The 26,769-nt window shown below is 34.8% G+C and overlaps 1 protein-coding gene across 1 annotated transcript in view; it reads left to right on the forward strand.

Moving 5' to 3' along the window:
* The window catches only part of IREB2 (iron responsive element binding protein 2), a 51,845-nt gene that overhangs the window by 17,424 nt on the left and 7,652 nt on the right, over positions 1 to 26,769 (forward strand). The window contains exons 3-18 of the mRNA XM_027522141.1: positions 2,134 to 2,299; positions 5,319 to 5,456; positions 6,343 to 6,561; positions 8,865 to 8,934; positions 9,438 to 9,621; positions 10,602 to 10,741; positions 12,880 to 13,051; positions 15,104 to 15,204; positions 16,975 to 17,091; positions 18,168 to 18,327; positions 19,546 to 19,681; positions 22,333 to 22,417; positions 22,764 to 22,920; positions 23,231 to 23,355; positions 25,302 to 25,406; positions 25,505 to 25,647. Coding sequence (XP_027377942.1) covers positions 2,134 to 2,299; positions 5,319 to 5,456; positions 6,343 to 6,561; positions 8,865 to 8,934; positions 9,438 to 9,621; positions 10,602 to 10,741; positions 12,880 to 13,051; positions 15,104 to 15,204; positions 16,975 to 17,091; positions 18,168 to 18,327; positions 19,546 to 19,681; positions 22,333 to 22,417; positions 22,764 to 22,920; positions 23,231 to 23,355; positions 25,302 to 25,406; positions 25,505 to 25,647 — 2,218 coding nt within the window. The remainder of the gene's footprint in view (positions 1 to 2,133; positions 2,300 to 5,318; positions 5,457 to 6,342; positions 6,562 to 8,864; positions 8,935 to 9,437; positions 9,622 to 10,601; positions 10,742 to 12,879; positions 13,052 to 15,103; positions 15,205 to 16,974; positions 17,092 to 18,167; positions 18,328 to 19,545; positions 19,682 to 22,332; positions 22,418 to 22,763; positions 22,921 to 23,230; positions 23,356 to 25,301; positions 25,407 to 25,504; positions 25,648 to 26,769) is intronic.

The raw sequence follows: 26,769 nt of genomic DNA on the forward strand, positions 1-26,769 counted from the left end.
CTACTTTTGGTGATGCTGAGTTGGGTGTAATTGTTCTCAGCTTGATCCATCCATTATAAGTTCCCCATTCATATATTACCTCATGATTTTATCATCCACTTATGATCCTTGTATAGATCTATTATTTCATTAGATGCTTCACATTGGTGATTTTTCTAATTATATCACTGCCCTTCTACATTTATTAGCTGTAATTCTTCTATTACAAGAAACTTTCTCTTCTTAACTATTTTGTTATTTGAAATCAGGAAAGATGGGGTTGACGATTTATTTTCCCCTCTTTGTCAGTTTTTGGAGTATTCTCTGTAGCAAAAGAGTCATTATGAACTAAGGGCTATTTATATATTTGATATATTTTAATGTGTTACAGTCATTACTCATTTTATTGCTCAGATTGACCCATTAGTGTCCCTGTTAGCTTTTGATAACTTCTTTGGTTTCTGATACCAAATGTTCCAGGCTCATTTTGTGCATGTCCTTTTCCGAATATGGAACCAATCATTTCTGCAAGGAACTCTTTTTTTTTATAATGGGAAATAATATTTAGAAACAGCAGGCTGAGTTGCTAGCGGTTCATTACTATTGGGTTGTCATCATTTTAGGCATTTTCATTGATCAGAGGTAAGCAGTACATGTTCTTTTTAAAGAAACAATCATGAATTTGTACTGATGATACAAATTAAAATGTAAGGTTTTTTCTTTTTTTTTTTAACTTAGCTACTCTGATTTTACACTTGTGTCATTACTCTTAAATCTTGGTTCCCAACCATAGTAAAAATGGTAAAAAGAAAGTAACTTTTTACTTTCTTCTCTTATATATGAGAATTTCAAAATTGCAGATAACAATACTAATAACTGAATATAATTTTTTCTTTATGGATGTTTTTGCCCCTAATATATGTTCCACAATGAAATACTGTGCAACCAAAATACTGTGTGGAATACATACTGAGTTTTTTTAGTTTATCTTTTCATTGTTCTTTCTGGGGGGGTGTATGTACATTATTACATTTTTAATAGGTAATATTTTAAATTAGATATAATACACTTAAATTATATAATTTTTAATTTTATATTTAATACATTCATATTCTTATACTTGATTTTTTACTCTTACTGTAAAGGTATATATTATAAACATGGTTTTGCATTAATTTTCTCTTAATGAATATGTAGTCTGGAGATCACTTCTTAGTATTTAGAGATTATCATTCCTTTAAACAGCTGCATAGTAATCCATTGTGTGGGTTACCGTGGCTTAGCATAATTCCTTAATTTCATACTGATTCAGTCTTTCCTTTCAGTATTAAGGAAATACTTTCCAAGTGGCAAAATCTGTTGTGAGAATTTAATATAATCAAAAATTTTTTAAATATTGAAATTTATTTCTCTCTAGTATTCTTAAACTAGTAATCAAGAGTTAAGTGACAATTTTCGTGAAATGAATTTTGCTCACTTAAGCACCCTGATTTATTTTTAAACCTTAACTATTTTTTATAAAGATTCTTTTAAATTTATTACAAACTAACAATTTTTTAACATAATAGAAATGTTTTCATTATTGTATTCATTCTAATTATCTGTGCTTTTCAGTTTTTCTGTGTCTTTCCTGAATTAAGTATTTGTCAATCTTATATGCCCAAGTTAGTGCAGCTCTTATGTAAAGGTTTTCTTTAATTAATTAATTTTCCAGTTATTTTATTAAAGTATAGGTAAAGGCTTTATCTCTGCCTTTTCAGGGTCTTAGCTTACATACAGGAAAGTCAGATTTATAGAAAGCCTCATATTAACAAGAATGGTGTTTTACTTCCTGTTTACTGGACTAAAAACTTCTTTTATATTGGAGTATAGTTGATTTCCAGTATTTTGTTGGTTTCAGGTATACAGAGTTTTATATATGTGATTCAGTTTTATATATATGCTTCAGATTATATTCCATTGTAGTTTATTATATGATATTGAATATTATAATTCCCTGTACTCTACAGCAAATCGTTATTTCTTATTGACTAAAATTTTTTAAATTGAGAAACAGTACATCTGTGTCTTTATCTGACATTTTGCTATTATAATTTTTACAGTATGTAGTTAGGATTATTCCCTTATTAATAGTAATATTTTCTCTTGAATCAGATGTTCTGCCTTACTCGATACGGGTCCTCTTGGAAGCTGCTGTGCGAAATTGTGATGGCTTTTTAATGAAAAAGGAAGATGTTATGAACATTTTAGACTGGAAAACCAAACAGAGCAATGTTGAAGTGCCCTTTTTCCCTGCCCGTGTTCTTCTTCAAGATTTTACGTGAGTAGTAGGTTTATTTTTCATGATGAATTTTCAGAGCGTTTTCTTTCTAGAGTCATACTCCTAGATGTCTCTTAATTGTAAAGATTCATTTATAAATTTTAAAATTTCCCTTCTCTAAACTAAAGCTTCAGCAATACGTGAACCATGAACTTTCAGATGTTTAAGCTGGTTTTAGAAAAGGCAGAGGAACCAGAGATCAAATTGCCAACATCTGTTGGATCATCGAAAAAGCAAGAGAGTTCCAGTAAAACATCTATTTCTGCTTTTATTGACTATGCCAAAGCCTTTGACTGTGTGGATCACAATAAACTGTGGAAAATTCTGAAAGAGATGAGAATACCAGACCACCTGACCTGCGTCTTGAGAAACTTATATGCAGGTCAGGAAGCAACAGTTAGAACTGGACATGGAATAACAGACTGGTTCCAAATAGGAAAAGGAGTACGTCAAGGCTGTATATTGTCACCCTGCTTATTTAACTTATATGCAGAGTACATCATGAGAAACGCTGGACTGGAAGAAGCACAAGCTGGAATCAAGATTGCCAGGAGAAATATCAATAACCTCAGATATGCAGATGACCACCACCCTTATGGCAGAAAGTGAAGAGGAACTAAAAAGCCTTTTGATGAAAGTGAAAGAGGAGAGTGAAAAAGTTGGCTTAAAGCTCAACATTCAGAAAACTTAAGATCATGGCATCTGGTCCCATCTCTTCATGACAAATAGATGGGGAAACAGTGTCAGACTTTATTTTTGGGGGCTCCAAAATCACAGCAGATAGTGACTGCAGCCATGAAATTAAAAGATGCTTACTCCTTGGAAGGAAAGTTAAGACCAACCTAGATAGCATATTCAAAAGCAGAGACATTACTTTGCCACAAAGGTCCGTCTAGTCAAGGCTATGGTTTTTCCAGTGGTCATGTATGGATGTGAGAGTTGTACTGTGAAGAAAGCTGAGTGCCGAAGAATTGATGCTTTTGAACTGTGGTGTTGGAGAAGACTCTTGAGAGTCCCTTGGACTGCAAGGAGATCCAACCAGTCCATTCTAAAGGAGATCAGTCCTGGGTGTTCATTGGAAGGACTGATGCTTAAGCTGAAACTCCAATACTTTGGCCACCTGATGCAAAGAGTAGACTCATTGGAAGAGACCCTGATGCTGGGAGGGATTGGTGGCAGGAGGAGAAGGGAATGACAGAGGATGAGTTGGCTAGAATAGCATCACTGACTCGATGCACATGAGTTTGGGTAAACTCTGGGAGCTGGTGATAAACAAGGAGACTTGGCATGTTGCGATTCATGGGCTCGCAGAGTTGGACACGACTGAGCCACTGAACTGAACTGAAACTAAAGCAATTTGTCTCACTTGTGAAGTAAGTCAGACAGAGCAGGAGAAATATCGTATGACATCCCTTATAAGTGGAATCTAAGAAGAAATGAACAAATGAACTTAGAAGCAGACTCAACAGACTTAGAGAACAAAATTACAGTTGCTGAGGGGAAGAGAGAGTAAGTTTGGGATGGACATGTGCACACTGCATATTTGAAATGGATAATCAGTAAGGACCTACTGTATAGCACGTGGAACTGTGCCCAGTGTTATGTGCAACCTGGATGAGGGAAGTTTGGGGGAATGGATACACACAACCACACACACATGCACACATATATCCCTTCACTGTTCACTCCATTGTTAATCAGCTATATTCCAATGCTAAATTAAAAGTTTTTTCAAAAAATTAGAAGCTTATTTTCCTGTAGCCATTTATTTTAAAAACTGCTTCTACCTAACTGCCTACTTGTCATCCCAATAAGCTACTTGTCATCCCAATAAGCTACTTGTCATAGCCAATAGGCTTCTCAGACTTAATATGTCCTAAACGTCATTGCCCAGCCCCCTCACTTACTCCTTTTCAAGTTTTTTCTATCATAGTGAATAATGCTGTTTAGAGCAAAAACCTAGAAGTTAACCTTGCTTCCACTCTTTCCTTCATACATCATCCAGTCTATCAGCAGGTTCTGTGAGCTTTACCTTTGAAGTACACATGTCCTTAATCCAAATGCTTTTTACCATCTACACCTCCGTTGTTCTCATTCTAACCCCATTCTCACTTACCTGGACTATGACTATAATAGTCTCTGAACAAGTATCCCTGCTTCCACAGTTGGATTGGATAGTTTTATCTTTTCGCAGTAGGTGAAGTGACTTGGTTAAAAAATGTTGATAAAGGTCATATCATTCCTCCATTCTCCAGTAGGCTTCCATCACACTTAGAATAAAATCTGAAGTCTTTACTATAGCTTGAAAGACTTTGCCTAATTTGGGTGTCCAAGAATTATTTATTGGAAGACTTAACCATTAGCTGAGTTTTGAAGGAGGCGTAGGAGTTGGCTAAACAAATAAGAACATTTTCTTTACCCACTCACCTGTATCTGGTTAGTATGTTACTTCTCTGTGTACCCTGTGTATAAATACTCTTCTGTAATTGCTACTGTATCTTTCCTACAAATTCCTTGAGAACAGTTACTCTCCCTTATTTATTTAGCCTTGTACTATTGGTGTCGAGCACCTCAAAGTCATTTGGTAAATGCTTGTTATATAGTTGGCTGGAGATACGTATGCAGATACAGATCTTATCCATAGATTGCTATGTTTAGTGAATAACTTTGGAGACAAGGCACTGGGAGTGAAGAGGCTGGAGCTGGGGAAAAGGGACGGGATATCTTAAAATTTAAGACAAGAAAAAGGACTCGCGTCAGCAGTTTCCTTGAAGTTACCTTATGCCTCTAAGAATCATCTGTTGTATTACCTTTGGCACATGACCTTTTAGCACCCAAGTTCTCAGATAATATTTAATATTCTCATGAAACTAAGCTACATATAACTTTGGATACATTATCAAACATGAGTGCAAACTAAAAAGGGATACTTTTTAAATTTAAAAATGAACAAATGCATATTGGTCACTTGAGCACATATAAAAGAAGACTTAGAAGTTAATTATTCCTTATTTTTTAGTGGAATACCGGCAATGGTGGATTTTGCTGCTATGAGGGAGGCAGTGAAAACTCTTGGAGGTGACCCTAAGAAAGTCCATCCTGCCTGTCCGACAGATCTCACGGTTGACCATTCCTTGCAAATTGACTTCAACAAATGGTACTTTAATACTGATATTTATAAAAACAGACATGCAAGTTGACTGCCAGCCAGTCCACTAGGAGTATATGGTATAGAGGAAAGGGAATAGAGATAATTTGTGCCAGAGTAAAGTTTGCAACATTTAATACTGACTAATATACAAAAAGAAAAATTGGTGAAAATTGATGGATTGGTGAAATTTATATTTAACTAAGTCTGAGTTTAAAGTGATTTTCCTGTTTGTGTATTCTGCTGCCATTTTTATAGAAATGTATCAGCCTAGAACCTGCTTTTCAAAGAGTGGGTATCTGAAAAAAGCCTTCATTTCCTTTTTGTTTTTTAATTTCCCTTCCAGAGAGACTCTAAAGATATGAGTGATGGACGTCTTTAATTATATTAAATTGATGATTGTAAACACTGAGCTTACTACAGTTGTATTTTCCTTCCACTGAAATAAATTTTCTTACATTTAAATGATCCTTTTGATCAAAATCAAACTTGAGAAGACATGATTATGTTTTCATGCACCAGCTTATTTAGTTTCCCTGGAGTAATGGAATAAGACAATTCATTAAAGCTTTTGCTGTAGGTTAAACTCTGGCTCCCAGATTCTTTTAAGTTGTTAGATGGGGGGGAAGATCAATTTTGCTACTTGCCACAAGTTATTGTAGGAAAATGATTTTAATGGGCACTTAGAATTATTTTTTTAATCGTCGTAAATTAACTCCCCTCCTTTTTGTAATCTGAGATTTGCTTTTAAAACCTGATTTAAATGATACTTTAACCTTTGAATAACATTCAGTTGTTACTTCCAGATAGCATTGCTGGTGTGTGCTTTTTGAAGAGCTAAATTTCTGTCACTTTTAAATGGTTTTATTTTGTCTCCTTTTTTTTGGAATGATAGTGCAATACAGAATGCTCCAAATCCTGGAGGTGGTGACCTACAGAAAGCAGGAAAGCTCTCTCCACTTAGAGTGCAGCCTAAGAAGCTTCCCTGCAGAGGCCAGACTACCTGCCGAGGATCGTGTGATTCTGGAGAACTAGGCCGAAACTCAGGAAAATTTTCTTCACAGATTGAAAACACACCCATCCTATGTCCTTTTCATTTGCAACCAGTGCCTGAGTATGACATATTTTTTAAAATATTTGTTAGTGCCAAGTTATTTTTCAGTTCTCCTTCTCCTCCTGATCCCAGTTACATTGCCTTCATATTTATTGTGCTTCCTGTTGTACTGAAAGAAGCAAAAATAATTAAAATGGTAGTCTCCAAATACCATAATCTATTTCTGTTTCTTCAGAAGAAAACTTTTAAGAATTTTCTATAAATATATTTAATTTTTGTAACTAATGTAGGCAGAGAAATATCTTAAACTGAGTTTTTTATTTTAGTGAATTTATACCATTCATTCACATGCTCATTATTCATTCACATTTCTTTTGTAGAAATCCCTACTTATATTTTTTAGCTTTATTTTCCTTCTAGGAGATTTCTTATTCTTTCTTATTGCATTGGGACCTCTGTGTTAAGAATATTCTCATTATCACATGTCACAGACTTACTGAGCTGTTTTAGAAAAGCAGTTTCCTAAATGGTACTATGGAAAGTAGTAAACCAGCCTGGAAAAGAATCCTTTTCTTAAGAGTTGGTTAAATTTCCTACTATGTAATTTTTTCAAAGTAATAAAAGCTCCGTGATATGTTTTTGTATACTATAAAGTTTCCAAAGTCTTCAAGAGAGTTATGTTGTTTGTCCCATTGTTATTATACTATCAAATCTTTTAAAGGTTAGTTAAAAATAACTTAGACTTTTTCAGGTTTAAAAAATTCAGCAAATTTAAGGTATAGGTTAAGGATATTATGAATGCATATTTCATCATAAGTGCCAAATAGTAACATTTAAGTCATTTGTCCTTAAACTAGATCTTTCAAGTTATAGGTGGTTCTCAGTTTTATGCTCAGTATTGTTATAAAACCTTGGGTTATAAGTGACCTCAGATGCTCTTCCTAAGAATTGAGTATAGTCTGTGGGTCCTTTGCTATGTCAATTCTATGTAAGTACTCTATTCCTCTTACCTAATTTTCCTGGTTTTTAGGGACTTGTTGAACTTTTGAGATTGATGTCTCTTGTTTAGAAATTAATTTTCTGAAAAGGAAAATTTATTAATTCAAAAAACCATTGATTTTTCTTGGTTATCTTTTTATAAATGGTATGAAGCCTTAAGGTGGTATGTTTTTATTTCTAAAAATCCAATCTGGTATAACATTTCTGTTTAATTTTAACTCTAAATTGCAAAATATTAAAACTAGATATTGTCTCGCTGTATGAAAATAGTAACTCTTTTCACGTGCTTTAATGCATCAATGAAGTATTGTAGACAGAAAATGGAGGGGTAGAGAATTCAGAGCATACACCTGGCACTTGAAATCATTGCTTAATTTGGAGTCAGGTTATGAGCTAATAAATGTTGGTAAAGTACTTTGTAGCTTTCATGTACTATGGAAAGCTAAAATAATTGGAATGGCTCTAGAAAGCTTTGTTCCCTGAGGTCCTAAGAAAAATCTCATTAAGGTCTGCTATGGCTTCAGATGATCACTCAGCAATGAATTATTAATCTTTGTTTTTAAAAAAGTTGACAATTAAACAACTATAATTATCTGAACCCTGGAGGACATGTATAATTTAGGTTATATTGATATTCTAGTCAAAACTTAAATCACCAGCTGGCAGATGAAATAAACAACTTAAAGCCGTTAGAAATCATTTTTTTAAAATATCCATTAGATAAAAATAGTTTCCTAAAAATGGCAGTATGTTTACTGCTTGGCAGTGAATTGTTTTTATCTCTTAGTTTAAATAATTTATATAAAATATAATCCATGTAAACTAAACTAAAACTTTACATAAAGTAGAACCTTCAATTTGTGGTGGGATGAATACAAGATTTTTGCCCAAAACTCTTTTTAAACTTATAAAATGATGTTGTTTGTCACTGCCACATAGTGATAATTAACAATCATCTCCTAGTTAAAGTGGTATAAGTGTCAAGTGGGTGGAAACATACATGCTTATTGTATATTCATTAAGGTAACTACTCTCCTTTTTCCTTGCACTAGAAAATCCAACAAAGCTTACCATGCTACTTCTAATATTTTAGCCAAATCTCACAGTGATGCATATTAAGTACAGTTTGGGACACTGGTGTGGACGTGACTTAAATATTAAGCCCTTGCAATAGCTTTCTGGTCTTATTTAAAGCAGAACTTCATTGTTGAAAAGAAAATAACTGATTCTGAAAAGTCTAGTAAATTACTATTCTAGAATTTTAAAAATGTGTTTGTATGTAAGTGCATAAGAATGAAGACTTAGAAACAAGACAGCTCTTTTCTATAATACATCCATTTAATGCCAGTTTTTTTTCTTTTTAGACCTGAAACAGTATTAAAAAACCAAGAAGTAGAATTTGGCAGAAATCGAGAGAGGCTTCAATTTTTCAAGGTATAAATGATTTGGGGGAAATTTTTTAATAGAAGTTTATAAAATATTGAAAGGTACAATTTTTTAATATCTTTAGACCAGAAAATTTTAAATATTAGCAGTAGAACCCTTTTTTGCCTTTTTCCTTCAAGTAAAATCTTAATCAGAAACCCTAGTATATAATAAAATATTAAAAACAGTGGCTCTAGTTCAGGTGAGCCTGCAGAGTCTTCTACTTGAGCCTTCCCCTTTTTCTATCCCTCAAAATCCTTGGAACATAGTTGAAAGCTGCTGTTTATCTGGACTGTTAGAACATTATTCTTTGACTTTATTTTGTCTGAATAATCTGCAAAATGAATACATGTAGGTTTAGTATCTGCATATTTGTTTTTATGTATTGTAAACTTGGACCATAATGAACATTGGTAAAATATTTTCCATTTCAATATTTATTTATATGTTAATTGTGAACTGAATTCAGATATATGCTAACAGTTGATTTCTTAAATTTGAATAAAATATAGTGGAGTTCAAGAGTTTTTAAGAATGTGGCTGTGATCCCTCCTGGAACCGGAATGGCTCATCAAGTAAACTTAGAGTATTTGTCAAGAGTGGTTTTTGAAGAGAAGGACCTCCTCTTCCCAGACAGTGTTGTTGGCACAGATTCTCATATAACCATGGTGAATGGTTTGGGGATTCTGGGGTGGGGTAAGTAAATGACTAAATACATTTAATTCTTTTGAGAGAGGATGTCAGGAACATTATAAAAGAACGTAAATAGCAGGGTCTTTATAGCCTATTTGAGGCTGTTTTTTCACCTATAACAGTTAACAACAAAAATTAAATCTAAATTCAAGTGTTTGTGGACAGTGTGGCGTAAGAGAGAATTTATGAAAAGAACAGTGCACGGTGACCAGCACAGCACTGCCGTTTGTGGTGTGATTAGTGATGGTGGTCGGGAAGATGCCCTGGAGAAAGGAATGGCAAGCCATTCCAGTATCTTTGCCTAGAGAATCCCATGGCCAGAGGAGCCTCGTGGGCTACAGTACAAGGGGTGGCAAAGAGCTGGACAGGACTGAGCGAGAAACACTTCACTTTTCTAATGATGATGATGTCTGTGAAGGCGATGTGGCTACTCCTTTGTTCAAAGTCCTTCAAGTGGTTTTTCCTGGCCTTCTTTATAAATCCAAATTTCTTCACGTTTTTAATAGGGTCCTTGGCAACTTGGTGCCCCTAGCCATTTACCCAAACACATCTTAAAGGCTTGTTTATTTCTCTGAGTAGGCTGTGCTCTTACACCTCATGGCTTTGTGCCAGCTGTTCCCTTTTTCAGAGTGCATTTACTCTTTTACAGGGTTTTTAAATTGTTGGCTTTTAGCTTCTTGAGATTGAGGGGGGCTGGGTTCTATTCATATCTGTATCTTGAGCACAGTACAGTAACTAGCATTGTAGACACTAAGTGTTTTCTGAATTTAAAATAATGGTAAAAGTAAAATTTTTTCAACCTTGTGAGTGAAGTCATTCTTTTGAGAGGACTTGAGTTTCATTATCTACAATGATAGCATTATAGCAATTCTGTGTAAGGTACTGTGTTAAGACAAACTCGTGAGACACTAGAGATTTAGATGTTGAAAAGATGACTTATCTTTCAATGCACCATACTCATATACCTGTGTTTATTACATTAGGGGTTGGAGGCATTGAAACAGAAGCAGTTATGCTTGGCCTGCCAGTTTCTCTTACTTTACCAGAGGTGGTTGGATGTGAATTAACTGGTTCATCGAATCCTTTTGTTACGTCCATAGATGTTGTTCTTGGTATTACAAAGGTAAGCTAGAATTTTACTAGCTGTATAACTCAGTAGACATGATTTTGTTTTGTAAGTGGAAGAGCCCCATGCGAGCAGGCATTTCAGTTTATCCCCTTATCCTCAGCACTCTGGTGCTGGTATTAGCTTTGTCATTGTAGTTGTCACCATAGTAATACTTTATACTGGTAAGTACAAAGCAGTTTGTTGTGTCATCGTTCCCTTGAAGTGTTAACTCATTTATTCTTCGTTACAAGCCTATGAGATTGTACTGTTAGTATCCTCATTTTAATTCTGAGACAAGGTAAGGATTAGTGACTTAACCAGAGGGTCATAGGGTTGAATATTAAGTATAGAACAAGAATTCTAATCGAAGCAGTCAGGTTCTTAAGTCCATGCTCTTAACCATTATGCCTTATTGCCTCAGTAAATACTTGTTGCCTACTTGAATTTTAAAAAATCCCACTTAGGAAATGTCTAATTGCATCTCCTTTAATATTTAATTGAATCATTTGTCTTCTGGGAACTATTACTGTGTTAGATAATACTAAAAACTATGGGTAAAAGTGTGGTAGTGTCAAATTTTTCTGTTGACTGTTTCAACATTTTTATAAAGTCACTTTGCCCTACACCTGAAACTAACACATTATAAATCAACTGTATTTCAATATAAAAAGAAACTATAGAAACTTTTTCTCTGAATTTTTAAAATGTTGGCTGCATGCGTTTAATACATGTAATCTAGGGTTTCTTAAAGACAATAATTTGTAACTCTCCACCCTAAATTTCATTTTCACTAACTTTATTGTTATGATTAAGTCCCATTTCATTAAATGAAGGAACCTGGCAAATGTTCCAAATAGAATTCATATTTGGATCCCAGAGTCTCAGCATTTTTGGTTAGATTTCTGGGCTGAAGGCTTTTAGAATACTCCGCAGGGAAAGAAAACGGTATTGCCTCCTTCTCACCATTTAATATTGATCCTTCTTCCCTAATTAGAAAAAAAATTGACATCTTGCAGAAATGATTGATTCAGTGTATGGTAACAAAAGATCAAGAAGTTAAATTGAGAATTGAAGGATTATTCCTAGAGGAAAGGAATAGCCCATTATGTTTTTAGAAAAATCAATTCTTTTCCTTCGCATATCCTGAAAACTAATGCTGCTTTTTAGATTGCTCTGGCTGTATTTTTTCTTAACAGTGTTATACATCTACTTTAGACATTTTTGCTTATTGATAATGAAAGTTAAATCTATATGTGTGTGTACCTTTTTGAATATTTTGTCCCTTTTTGGAGGTCCTGTTCTAGTCATATCTTTATAGAATTAATCATTGTTTTTCAAAATGTATATTGTGGTACCTCATAAATTTGGTGAAAGCAGCATTTGACTTGGTATTTCTAATCTATATTGCTTTTACCATCAAAAATACAACAGTGAAAATAAACATGTTTCTTTTAGGGTTGAGTTTCTGCATGTATAAAAAGGTTAGGATTAAATGATCCTTAGTGCTTCTAAAATGTTAGAGCTTAATATTATTCATAGACTGAAGGTTGTTTCATACTTAGTCATTGTCCTGAGCACACTCCCTGCCATTCTGCAACCATTTTACAATTCAGAAAAGCTGGGTAGCTGTTTTGGTTACCTGGTAATAAAAATAATTTTAGAAGGAATTAAGTTTGAAGCCATATGTTAAATTCTGTCAAAATGAAATTTACCTATAATTAATGATGCTGTAAATATTTGGACCAGTATTTGGAATTTGAAGAATCTTTATAGCAGTATATAATTTTTAAAACTTAAATACACAGTTTCATCAGTATATTAGTATTTCACTAAATCTAAGATGCTTTCATTGGCTAGAAGCTAAGAAAAAAAGAAGACTGCCAGTTAGCAGATATATAATAGAGTCTATGGTATACCCTGATATCAGAGACATTTTGAATTTTCAAGCGCTTTTTATCCTACTAGTAACTTTGGACCACTCTTCTATTGACTATTTGCTTTTAGCTGGAAACCAGAGTGAGTTGATGTTTCATAAAAATAACAGAGGACCTCTTTGCTTCACTGTCACTAGTAATGGGTTAAAAATTAGATTTTATGGTTTTCAGAGAATCCATGCTAATTTTGTATGTGTTTCTATCTATCTCTTTATATAGCATCTCAGGCAAGTAGGAGTGGCTGGAAAGTTTGTTGAGTTTTTTGGAAGTGGAGTTTCACAATTATCTATAGTAGATCGAACTACAATAGCAAACATGTGTCCAGAATATGGTGCTATCCTCAGCTTTTTCCCTGTTGACAATGTGACATTAAAACATTTAGAACATACAGGTAAGATGTAAGATGACTAGGAAATATTTTACAATAAATTACTACCGTGTACATGTTATTTAATATTCATGATATGATCTTATTTTGAAATAGCAAGTTTGAAATAAACTGCATCAGCTGTGCTTAAAGAGTGTTGTATCCTCAAACTAGTCCACTGTGACCCATTACAACAGTTTAGAGAAATTATTCAAACTGCTGCTCTTTGCTTCACTTTTTCCCCATAATAATGGATACCTTCACCCTGTTAGTGATCAGACGTTGCAGTTTAATGTAAGTCATGCTTTCCCACATTCACCATTGTTGTCTTCTACATCCAGGAAGAGAGGAGTCACAAGACAAGATTATTTGAGAACCAGTGCTGTCTCTAAAGAATAAGCAGCACTTAATTTTGTGTAAAACAGCATAGGGTTACAGGTTCCAAATTCTTATTGTAGCCTACTTGACTGGCAACTTTGACCACTCTTCTGTTGACCATTTAATATAGAAAATACGTACAAAATGAGAACGTGTTGGTTTTATAAGACCCCTGTTCTTTAAAAGTCAGTTTCTGTATTTTTCAAGAGGTCATTACTAAACTATTGATACTAATCTCTAATCATTAAGTATATTGGGGAGATATGTTCTAGTATTCAGTTTGGGGGTGGATTATTTTAAGTTTTGAATCAAATGGCAAAATGGATGGTTGGTCATTTGAAACCTTGGAGGGAATGGTTCTCATAGAATGCAGAGTTTTCTCTAAACTGTTCTTTGGGTTATAGTGTGGTTCAAGAGAGAAATGCCTCATTCTTCACATTAATATGAATTAATGTAGTAATGACTATTACTGAGTAACAAATTGTCCTAAAACTAGTGGCTTAAAACAGCAATGATCATTTATTGCTACACAGTTTCAGTGGATCAGTAATTCAGACAGGGCACAGCCAGGATGGCTTGTCTCTGCTTGGTGATGTCTGGAGCCTCAGCTGTAAGACTTAAAAAGCCAGGGCCAGGAATCCTGACGGCTTGTTCACGTGCATGTCTGGCTGTGAATGCTAGCTGTCAGCTGGGAACTTGGCCGGGACTGTCAGCCAGAACACCCATATGTGGTTTCTGCATGTAATCTGGGCTTTCTCTCATGGTGGCTTTTCAAGGGTTAGTAACCCGAGAGAGGAGGGTTGGGGGAGAGAGAGAGGATGCATTAGCCAGCTAGAAATCACATTGCCTGCATTTGGAGAATGAACATATTTTCTGCCTCTGTCACATTGTAAGAGAACATATATCTTGGGATATATATTGTGGTAGTAATTGGCAAATATAATCTACCACAGTTACTTTTCATCAGGCTTACGGATAACTACCAAAATGTTTAATCGGAAGCTTTTATTCTTAACATCTAAATTATTTGAACCTTTGGAAGATGCTGTTAAATCTCTCTGCTCTCTAAAACTGTTCTTTCATTTACTTGGTTTCGTTTTGACTGGTACACTAGCGGTGTTTGTTGTTTAGGGAAAGTACAGAATTTCATCTTTCGTGGTGGTTATGAGTAATTTATTAGATTCAATTTCATCACTGGTTTTTCTCTTGCAAACAATATTTTTGTGAGTATTATATAACTGGCTCAGTATTTTTTACCTTGTCTGTGATGAGTAGCTCTTTTTAAAAAATATTTATTTGTTTGGCTGTGCTGGATCTTAGTTACAGCATGCAGGATCTTGAGTTGCAGTGTGCGGGATCTAGTTCCCTGACCAGGGATCAAACCTGGGCCCCCTACATGGGGAGCACAGAGTTTTAGCTACTGGACCACCAGAGTGATTGAGTAACTTTTAAAAGGGGGTTCTGGTATGTATTTTATAAAGTAGAGTTTTCATGAAGAGCAAAATTTTTGCTATTGTTATTATCAATTTATAATATCAATATTGTAATTGTAATATTATAAATTTGTAAAGAAATCTTTTCTGAGTGCTTAGTTATAAGTAACATCTGTTTCTTACTCATCATTGAAGTTCAGCATCCTTACTCCTAAAGATTCAGAAATTCCTGACAGGGTTTTTTTTGTTTTAATCGTCTTTTTAGGTTTTGACAAAGCCAAACTCGAGTCAATGGAAGCATACCTTAAAGCTGTGAAATTGTTTCGAAATGAGCAAGATAATTTAGGAGAACCTGAATATTCCCAGGTATCTACAAAATAACCCACCTAATAGTAGTTAAGACTGTAAATTCTAGAGCCTGTCCTCCTGGGTTTGAATCCCAGCTCTAAGACTTACCAGCTATGCAACCTGGGTACTTTTTTAGCTTCTTTGCCTCAGTTCCTTATCTCTGAAACATGAGGATAGTATCTGCCTCAGGATTTTTAAGAGGTTAAATGCAAATTCATTATAACAGTTTTAAGAACATAGTAAGTACTCAATAAATGATAACAATTATTATCTAATAAGAAGATAGTTATGTAGCCTTTAATGTTAAACATATCTTTATAGTCTAAGCAAATGTTTCTCTGTTGGAAACTTCTATTGAGGTAGGTAGAATTTACTTGCAGGAAAGTTTTAATAAAATTCACTTTCTAAAAGTGTGTCAGGGATCTAAATCAGGTTGGTGTTATCATTGGTATGGTTAACTATTAAGCTCTTTTTTGTTGGGAAATCCGTTTTCTCTCTTAGCTTTAATTTCTTCATAGCTTGTGTCCCTGCTTCCTAGCTTGTGTCTGTTAAATTGTATGATTATTTGCCTGTCTTTCCATTGCCAGAATACAAGTAGGCCCCATGAGGACAGGAACTTCACCTGTTTTGTTTGGCACTCTATCCCTAGCTCCTAAAAAAATGCCTGGCACATAAATGCCGGATGTTCAGTAACAGGTGAATTAGTGAATATATATAGGTATATTGAATGCTGGATAGAACCCATCGGAATTGAATTTGTGGGACATTTGGGTAAATCTTTGAACTTCTTTGATTATTTTCTGGTCCCTTTCTGCTCTGTTTATTGAATCTAGTGCTTTGTCCACATTTTTTTTAGAGACGTAATTAAAGGAAAAATTTTGGTGGTATAGTGAAATGGGATAAATTTGCCTATTAAAAAACTTGAGCATATTATAAGAAATAGAATTAAAATTCATCAGAATGTTCATTTCAAGAGAAATTCACATACTAAAGGCACAGACTAGGATCACCTGGGTTGGTGAAACAAAGGTGTAAAAAAAGCAGATGTTTCAGTTGTGATAAACCAGAATAAACAGGGCTGTTAAATAATGATGAAAGCCATAGTGAAGAGAAATTTAATTTGAATTTATTATACCAAATGAAATGTATATTGGAAAATGGTAGAAATACCAGAAGAAATTAAACAGAAACCTAGCTGGGAGGTGGGATTTTTATAAAATATGACTTAAAAAAAAAAAAAGGAATAAAAGCATGGTCTGCAGGGGCCTGGCTGGCTAGATGCATTAGAACCAGGATTAGCAAACCCCTTTTTCTGCTATGTTCCCCCAGAACCCTCTGTAGACCAGACTTAACATCATGCAAGCTGAGAACAGAAAAATGTTTACCAAGGCTACCCATGTTATCACAGAGTAGGCAAAGGATGAATTTGGACATCAGAAGCAATAAAGTGACAGCTGGCACAAGCATCTACTTTATCACCAGGCATCTGTGAAGACAGTCTTACCTTTGTCGGGGGAAAAACATTTGAGAAACAAAATATTTTATGTAGACTATATACAGTTGGTGTTGCGGTAGTTTGTGTACTGGTCTAGTCTTTTAGCAAATTTTTATACGTTTCATAAATTAGGTTTTAATGTATTTATTTCTTGGGAGTGTATGTCATCATTGAAACAGATTATATTAAAACGAGTATGAATATACTCATTCTGCATCAGAAAGTAGCACTCAAGTTGGAATCTGTACTTATGAATTCTAATTCCTTTTCTCCCTCTCTCTCTCATTTTCTAGGTGATCCAGATTAATCTGAATTCAATAGTTCCATCTGTCAGTGGTCCAAAAAGACCTCAGGATAGAGTTGCTTTGACAGATATGAAAAGTGATTTCCAAGCTTGCTTAAATGAAAAGGTAGATTACCTTATTTGTCAGTACACCTTGTGCTAAGTAAGTAGCCAGGAACTAGCAGGATGATCTATGAACTCAATCTACTGCTATATTTTTATATATTATGGCACACACCAGCAGCTCACTGTTCCTCTGTCCAAAATGTAAGTCAGTCAGACATCTCATGAGATTGTTCCCAGATTCACTGTGAGGACCAGAGGTTGATTGGGTATATTTAAATAAAAATTTCAGTTAATTAAAAACTGAGTTTCTTAGTCACTATAGCTTCATTTTAAGTTGAATAGCTTCATGTAGCCATGGCTCTTGTATTGGACAGCATAACAATTGAATATTTATATCATCACAGAAAGTTCTGTTGGGCAGCAGTGGTCTAGACTTTCTGTGATTTCCCAGACTAGGAAAAAACTACCATATTGTTGCAATGACTGTCTTTAAATCTGGTAAAGTAACTGGATACCAGGTGACCTCTTTGACTTTTGGGGTTTGTACTTTCTGTCTTAAGAATCATGGCTTTAATCTTGTCACTTTCTCTATTATGAGAACTAATAGCTGGCTTTATTTTCAGAGCCTTTTGTAATTTCTTTATTTTCTTCCTTTTTTTTTTGGTGGAAAATGTTAAAACTTTACAGGAATAAAATAGTGTAATGAATTCCCATGTACCTCCCTTAAACAATTACCATCTTACCTCATCTGTTCTACACACCTGTAGACATAAGGATCTTTTGAAGCAAATCTTCAGGGCCATTTTCAAACAAAGAAAAAATGTTTACCATCTTTTGAGAATTCCTGTTAATTAGAATAAATAAAGAACAGCAAAGCCAAGTAGAACCTGGGTCCTGAGTAGCTGGCTGGACTCACTCAGTAGATAAAAGCTTAGGAGTACCACCAGACTCCTGTCACAATTATTCAAATTCATGCTTCAACTGAATTATAACTACTGAAAGTCATGGCCTTCAGCATCACTCCCAAATAGTCAGAACTTATCAGATGTCAAGGATCTGCTATATTTTCTACCCATCTTTTTTTTCTATACATATCAAGAATATTTAGTTTATATATTTATGTGCAAATTTGTGTAGGTTGGATTTAAAGGCTTCCAAATTGCAGCTGAAAAGCAAAATGATATCGTCTCTATTCATTATGAAGGAAGTGACTATAAGCTGGCTCACGGATCTGTGGTCATTGCTGCCGTCATCAGTTGTACCAATAATTGCAATCCATCTGTCATGCTTGCTGCAGGTAGGTTGTGGTTTATATCCAGACAGTGTTCTGTTATGTTCATATTCTGTTTCTTAGATTATGCATAAGTATAGGTGTCTTGATTTTGTTTTCTTGAAGATGCTTTTCTTTTTTTATAATTTTTATTTACTCTTTTGGCTGTGCTGGGTCTTCATTGCTGCATGTAGACTCTTATCTAGTTGCAGTGAGCAGGGACTACTCTAGTTGCAATGCTCAGGCTTCTCATTGCAGTGGCTTCTCTTGTGGAGCATGCTCTCTAGAGCACAGGCTGAGTAGTTGTGGTGCACAGGCTTAGTCGCCCTGCAGCATGTGGAACCTTGCAGGACCAGGGATCAACCCCATGTCTTCTCCATTGGCAGCTGGATTCTTAACCAGTGGACCACCAGGGAAGTCCTCTATGTTTGATTTTGAGAGCCTTTCTGAGGTTTTAATTAGGTCTAAAGGAGCCTAAGATTGATTTATGTTATTTTATTTTTATTACGAAGAAGGTAAATTTTCAAAATTGTAACTTATGTATCTGAGTTTTAGGTTATATCTACTTTTTCTATCAGTTTAGAAGTGTATTTAATTAGTAAATCTCTTGATAATCTGTTAGACATTTACCATAGCAGTGTGCTAGATTCCACTGAGATATAAAGGAATTAAAAGATCATTGTCAAGGAATATACATGAAATCAACTATATACATAGAACAGTTCACAAATTTTATAAAATCAAGTATAATAAATGTTAAATTGCCATTTCTGCATTATGATTATAGCATTTAAAATGGTTCATTTAATGGACCATTAAATCATGATACACATTAATATCATGTGTACATGATATTATTATATATTCTTCCATTTGTGTGCATGATGCCTTGATATCCAATTAAATTGGAACCATTAAATCATGATACACATTAATATCATGTGTGGATGATATTATTATATATTCTTCCATTTGTGTGCATGATGCCTTGATATCCAACCATATCTTAACAATGTATAACATAAAGGCACTAGTATATCTACCACAACTTTTGTTTAAATGAAATAAATCAGTAGAATAAAATGGACAGGATAATGACAGTAATTTTGTGAATGTCAGACTTTCACCCTAACCTATATTGGAGGTTACCTGTAGAATGAACCCGTTCTTACTTTGTACTTTAATATGAGGGAAAGAGGGAGAGAAACTTTGCCATAATAAATTATTGTTTATTTACTGTTGCAGGTCTTTTGGCTAAAAAAGCTGTTGAAGCTGGTCTACAGGTTAAACCTTATATAAGAACAAGTTTATCTCCAGGCAGTGGGATGGTTACACATTACCTCAGTTCAAGTGGAGTATTACCGTATCTTAGTAAGCTTGGGTAAGTGATGGTTACCACTTTTTAATATTAGTATTCAGCAGTGATTGAAGCTACTTGTTAGGGCTTTTTTATGCAAAAAGAAGATTGGAAAAAACACTTAGGGTTCTACTTGTTGCCTTGCCATTGCTTGAAAATCCTTGAGGCTGTATCATGCAGCATTTACTGGGTGTATTTAGTCAACAAGGCAGTGTGTTGGCTACAGAGAAGTAGATGTGATCTCTAGTTTAAGGATAGAAACACAAGACAGACAAGTAAAGCCAAGTAACAATGACAGGATAAGGGATGGTAACAGTATGGCATGATTTCTGTGAGTCATGTAGATCAGTTTTCAGAACTGAGTGAAATCTAATAGGTTGCATTATTAATGAGTAAATTGTCTTAATTGTGGTTTTGTGAGATTATTTGATCCATTAAGCATAGGTTAAGTTGTCCCTGAACATTGGAGAAAATAACTTTTCTTATATTTCTTAAGTACTTCAAAAAAATAATTGATGCTAGCAATGTTTTCACTGTGTATCAAGAAACATATGGTCTTACATAAAGCAAAACTGATAGGGTTTTAGGGTTTTTTCTTTGTTTAGAAGAGTAGCTGGAAGTAATTTTGAGGATTATATGTACAGTTTTTCAGTTATTGGTGCAAATGTAATTGCAGTTTTTACATTGTTGAAATTTGCCATTCGATATTGGAATACATTCTTAAATAAATATGGTTATGTTATACATCATTTAATGCACATTTCTTGCTTCATTTTTTTTCTAATGACTTGTACTTGCTGTTTATATTTATTTTGGACTGTGGAAATGATGTTAGACAAAAAGCAAATTCAAATGATTTTCTTATTCGAATTCAAAATGGATTATAGAGCAGTGGAGACAACTCGCAATATCAACAATGCATTTGGCCCAGTAACTGCTAATGAACATACAGTGGAGTGATGGTTCAAGAAGTTTTGTAAAGGAGACAAGAGCCTTGAAGATGAGGAACAGAAGTTGATAGTGACCAACTGAGTGCAAGTCATCAGAGCTGATCCTCTTACAACTACACCAGAAGTTGCCAAAAAAAATCAACATCGACCATTGTACAATCATTGAGCATTTTAAGCAAGTTGGAAAGGTGATAAAGCTAGGCTAAGTTGGTACCTCATGCTGCTGCTGCTGCTAAGTCGCTTCAGTCGTGTCCGACTCTGTGCGACCCCATAGACACAGCCCATCAGGCCCTGCCATCCCTGGGATTCTCCAGGCAAGAACACTGGAGTGGGTTGCCATTTCCTGCTCCAGTGCATGAAAGTGAAAAGTGAAACTGAAGTCGCAGAGTCATGTCCAACTCTTAGCGACCCCACGGACTGCAGCCTACCAGGCTCCTCCGTCCATGGGATTTTCCAGGCAAGAGTACTGGAGTGGGGTGTCATTACCTTCTCCTGGGTACCTCATGAGCTGACTGCAAATCAAAAATATTGTCATTTTGAAGGTCATCTTCTCTTATTCTACACAACAGCGAACCATTTCTCGATTGGATTACGACGTGTGACGAAAAGTAGATTTTATACGATAGCCAGTGACGCCCAGCTCAGTGGTTGGACCAAGAAGAAGCTCCAAAGCTCTTTCCAAAGCCAAACTTGCACTTTTCTGAAAAAAAAAGATCATGGTCACTAGTGGTCTGCTGCCCATCAGATCCACTACAGCTTGCTGAATCTTGGTGAAATCATTACATCAGAGAAGTATGCTCAGCAAATCAATAAGATGTACTGAAAACTGCAACGCCTGCAGCTGGCATTGGTCAACAGAAGAGGCCCAATTCTCCACAACAACATCCTGCCACGTGCTTCAAAAGTTGAGCCAATAGGGTTATGAAGTTTTGCCTCATCAGCCATATTCACCTGACCTCTTGCCAACTGACTGCCACTTCTTCAAACATCTTGACAACTTTTTACAGGGAAAATGCTTCCAGTTCGTCAAATCCTGAAACATGGATTTTTACACTGCAGGAATAAGCCAACTTATTTCTCATAGGCAAAAATGTGTTGGTATAATTGTTCCTATTTTGATTTTAATAAAAATGTGTTTAAGCCTAGTTGTAATGATTTAAAATTCACAGTCTGAAACTGCAGTTACTTTTGTGCCAACCTAGTATCATCGTGGAATTTTTGTCAGGGACTTTCCTTGAGTTTAGTTGGTTGAGAATTAGAAAATTACTCCTATCAGAGTACCCAATTACAGTGCCTCTTTGGGTCCTTTGGTCAAATTTTTGCAGACAGGTTCTCTTGATATTTGACAGTTAAACCTCTTTGTAGGGAAGTAGAATATCCATTTTTTGAATGGTCACGTTATATTCCTAGCAGGTAATATTTGAGGAATTTTCTTGTGTAGTGTGCTAATTTCTGTGTCAGATTTAGTTAACCAAATCTAACTAGGGCGAGTCCTAAGTATCAGCTCTTTAGAAGTTTGCATTCAGTACAGACAGCATGCCTGAGAGTCTGATTGGATTATTCAGGAGCTCTGAAATGAACATGTTGATGAAGGTTCATGTGTTGTTAATATTCTCTTCAACAATCTTATTATAGTGCTGCAAATGAAAGATAAGACTGGTCCTTTCTTTACCAGAAAATGTTGTGATTTTTCTATCCAATCACATTGTATTTTTTGAAATGCAGATTTGAAATCATTGGCTATGGATGTTCAACATGTGTGGGAAATACAGCACCCTTATCAGAAGCAGTTTTAAATGCAGTAAAACAGGTAAACTATGTGGATCACTAGGACATCCAAATGGTTTTCCTTAACTGTATTTCACTATTAAATTATCACATATACATATTGATGTATTTATATTTCTGTAGTCTTTGCATCTCTTGAGAAAAGTAACTTATCAATCATAAAATGATTCTTTGAAATCATTTTTAGATCCTTGAAATAATTCCTTCCTGGTTTACAGAATTGATAGTTCTGTGCCTAATAATTAGAAATAGACTTTTGGTTATCTTTTCCTCAGAAATATAATATTTTGAGATTGCTTATATGTGTGTATCCACATTTGTACCATCTCTTGAATATATTTGTTTGTGTGTGTGTTTTTCTTTTTTAGGGTGATTTGGTTACTTGTGGGGTTTTATCTGGAAATAAAAATTTTGAAGGTCGTCTTTGTGATTGTGTTCGTGCCAATTATCTTGCCTCTCCACCCTTAGTGGTAGCTTATGCCATAGCAGGCACAGTGAATATAGATTTCCAGACAGAGCCTTTAGGTATGTTTTCCTTTGTATGTATGCATATATACCCTGCACATACTTTTTTCCCCAAAAGTTATATTTTTGAAATGTTTCCTAGACCATTCATTCTTTGAACTATTTCAAGAAATCTTATCACAATGCATGCATTATTAATTTTTGATTCATATGAAGAATATAAAATGTACAAGTAATCAGTTTTTTTAGCTGTGTATGCCTGAAGCACTCTGTTGAATAATATACTTGGTTTCTATATGTCTGAAAAGATGTGAACATTTTGATGTAATTACTTTTTATACTGAATTTCATACTAAAAAATTTTAACCAGGTACTGACCCTACTGGCAAGAACATTTACCTGCATGATATTTGGCCTAGTCGAGAAGAAGTTCATCAGATAGAGGAAGAACATGTTGTATTATCCATGTTTAAAGCATTAAAAGAGAAGATAGAGGTAAGACTCACTTGTTTCTTAAATAGTTTAGTGAAGTGGCTGCTGCTGCTGCTGCTAAGTCACATCAGTCGTGTCTGACTCTGTGCGACCCCACAGATGGCAGCCCAACAGGCTCCTCTGTCCTTGGGGTTCTCCAGGCAAGAATACTGGAGTGGGTTGCTATTTCCTTCTCCAGGGCATGAAAGTGAAAAATGAAAGTAAAATCGCTCAGTGGTGTCGGACTCTTAGCGACCCCATGGACTATAGTCTTCCAGGCTCCTCCATCCATGGGATTCTCTAGGCAAGAGTACTGGAGTGGGTTGCCATTGCCTTCTCCGTAGTGAAGTGGCAGTGTGTGTTTATTTTATGCATCTTTCTGAATAGGATCAAAATTAAAATTATATTATTTTGAATACACAGTTTTTGATGAATGATGGTCATTTTGTATCTGAAATCTCTAATATCTAAGAGACTTAGAGTATCAGAATTGATTTTATTTACTTATTAGAAATGTATAGCAACCATTTATATTTGGCATCCTGAACATGGACACACTTCATAGAAACTGCCCTTGTTTATTGTTCCCATTTACATGATTCAAAGTTCAAAAGAAATACGAGCAGACAGTGAAGTCTCTCTCCCACCCATTCCTTAGCCATCTAGTTTACCTCCTCAAAGGCAACAAGTTTATGTCAGTTTCTTAAGCGTTGTTTCAGAGATGTTTTGTGTATCTACAAGCAAATACGTATGTTCATACTTTTTAAAAAGAACTTAGAATATAAATATGAGAGCAAAAATGATATTTAGTCAGTTAACAAATACTTATTGAGCCCCTACTATGTGCCAGGCACTCTTCTAGCTGTTTGCAGTGTATCAGTGAAGAAAACACAAAGTTCTGAAGGGGAGAGGCAGGTAGCAAACTGTAGACAGAATAATTAGGTAAATTATACAGCATGTTAGAAAGTAATCAGTGCTGTAGAAAATTAAAGAGCAGGGTAAAAAGAACCAATTGTGTAAAATTCAGAAAGTAGATTGCAGTTTTATATATAGGATAGTTGAAAACATGGTATTGGAGCAAAGTTTTTAAGAGGTAAACAGTTAGTCATATATTTAAACAAAGAATGGGACTAAGCAGATAGAGGGACCAGTGTAAAAGGCCTTAGGGAGGGAACCGTAGTGAAGGCAGTGTGACTAGAACATAGGAAATAGGAAAGATGGTGATAGGAAATGATGTCCAGATTATATATGGAATTACAGGCCATTATTAAAATTTAGTCTTTTACTCTGATTGAAGAGAGATGGGTAGTCATTGGAAAGTGTGGAACAGGTGTGTCATAATCAAAAAAGATTGCTGTCTTGAAATTGAAAATATCTTGGGGCAGGAGGGTTGGGTGATGAGAAGGATAGAATCAGGAGAACCTGTTGTATGTAGTAGTCCAAAATAAAAAATGGTAATAGGATGGAACATTTTAGGTACCAAATGGAGGTGGTGAATGGTGAAGTTGTGAATATAGTTTGAAGGCAGGACTAATAATGCAGTGATATAGGACAGATATTTTGAAAAACACAAGTTCTTCTCCATGATAATATTCTTAAAGATTGAAAGTATACCTCAAAACACACTTAATCTCTTTAGCAACATGTTTAGATCTTTCTAAATTCTTTGGATTTTCTGGAGTTCTGTGAAGCCTTTCACATTCACTTTGTATTGAAATTTATTTCTTTGGGTATTCCTGAAAATCTGATGTGCTGGCATTTGATGAGCAGATTTTATCCATTCTGTCCAAAGATGTCATAATTCTATAGAATGCACCATCTTGGCTTTCTTTGCAAATGGATGAGGCCTGTTTTCTTTTTTTCGTTCTAGCTTAAGTACTGTTTTAATTTTCTTGATTGTTTTCATAACCCTCATTTTCTGACTCCATTTTATCTTTCTTTTGGTTTATCAATGAAAACCATATTCACAGATGGGAAATAAGCGGTGGAATTCTTTAGAAGCACCAGATTCAGTTTTGTTTCCATGGGATTTAAAATCTACTTATATCAGATGTCCTTCATTTTTTGATAAGCTTGTAAGTACTGCTTTACTATTTAATCTTTAAAAAATTGTTAGGAAGTTGAAAAAACCTCATGAAGAGTTAATCGCCTTCAACATTTTTTTACTTTTTAGACCAAAGAGCCAGTTGCACTCCAGCCTATTGAAAATGCCCATGTCTTATTATACCTGGGAGACTCTATCACAACAGATCACATATCACCTGCTGGAAGCATCGCTAGGAGTAGTGCTGCTGCTAAGTATTTGACAAACAGAGGGTATGTGTGTATGCTTGTAGACTGTTTTGTTTTATCATCCTTATTAAGAGACTTCTACTGCGTCATGTTCCTTTATTCAGAAAATTACATGCTATCATGGGTGTCTGATTGTCAGTGTATTTGACCTAAGCAATAACTGGAATACCTGTTGTATTTGCTTTTGCTTGTAACTTTAGAAATTGAAGTTCCGATCTTAAATTGAGCCCTTGTCCTCAAGTAAACAAATGATTGGAAACAAGATTTTTCTTTTTCAGTGCTACTTTGTTGAAAAGTCGAATTGGTTTCACCTACCAAATAAAGCCTGATGGTGCTAACCATCTTCCATTGTTGGACTGCACAGTTTAAATGTGTATTGGGGGCTATAAAAATATACATGCATAGGCTAGGCTTGATCTTCTTGAGCTGAAAATTTCACAAGAATAATAAATGTGAATGTAAAAATCGTTTACATAGGATATATAAACCCAAAACTAGAAACGTTTTGTTTCATTTCTACATGGTTAATAACGTAAGAGTTGCTCCCTCTTCAAAGAATTATTTTGACACCAGAGATAAAGTTTTGGTAAAGGTAGAACTTGTGGTACCACTGCCTGATCAGCTTTTTGATGCCTGAGCTATGCAAACGACATTTTCATTGAAAATATCTTAATAAAAATCAGTGCTACATTTGACAGCTTGATTTGACATGTAATACTGCATAGCTCTTATTATAATCTCATTAGTCCTATTGTGAAATCTGTGTTTGAATTTCTAGTTAATTGTAGTTTGGTGTAAATTAAAGCACTTTGGTAGAAATCGCTAATAGCAACTCTGTTTGGTGTGATTTAGTGAAAACAAATCAGATTGTTTTACATACGGCTTTTTATATGGTGAGAAATAAAAATTTTCTTTCTCCCAAATATTGTTTAATAGGTTGTAATTTCCATCTTGGTCATAATTGTGATATAGATTCCATCTCCCCCCACCCCCCAAAAAAAGTCTCTCAAATACACAATTTTTATATTTTTTGTAATTTCTGGTATGGATTTCTTAGCATAGTTAATACAGTAGTCGTCAGTTTGAATTTTTATTTTTAAAAGACACTCAAACCCCCCACCACCAATGTTTAAATGCACATCCTGA

The sequence above is a fragment of the Bos indicus x Bos taurus genome, chromosome 21 (genome assembly GCF_003369695.1).
Source record: "Bos indicus x Bos taurus breed Angus x Brahman F1 hybrid chromosome 21, Bos_hybrid_MaternalHap_v2.0, whole genome shotgun sequence".
Lineage (NCBI taxonomy): Eukaryota > Metazoa > Chordata > Mammalia > Artiodactyla > Bovidae > Bos > Bos indicus x Bos taurus.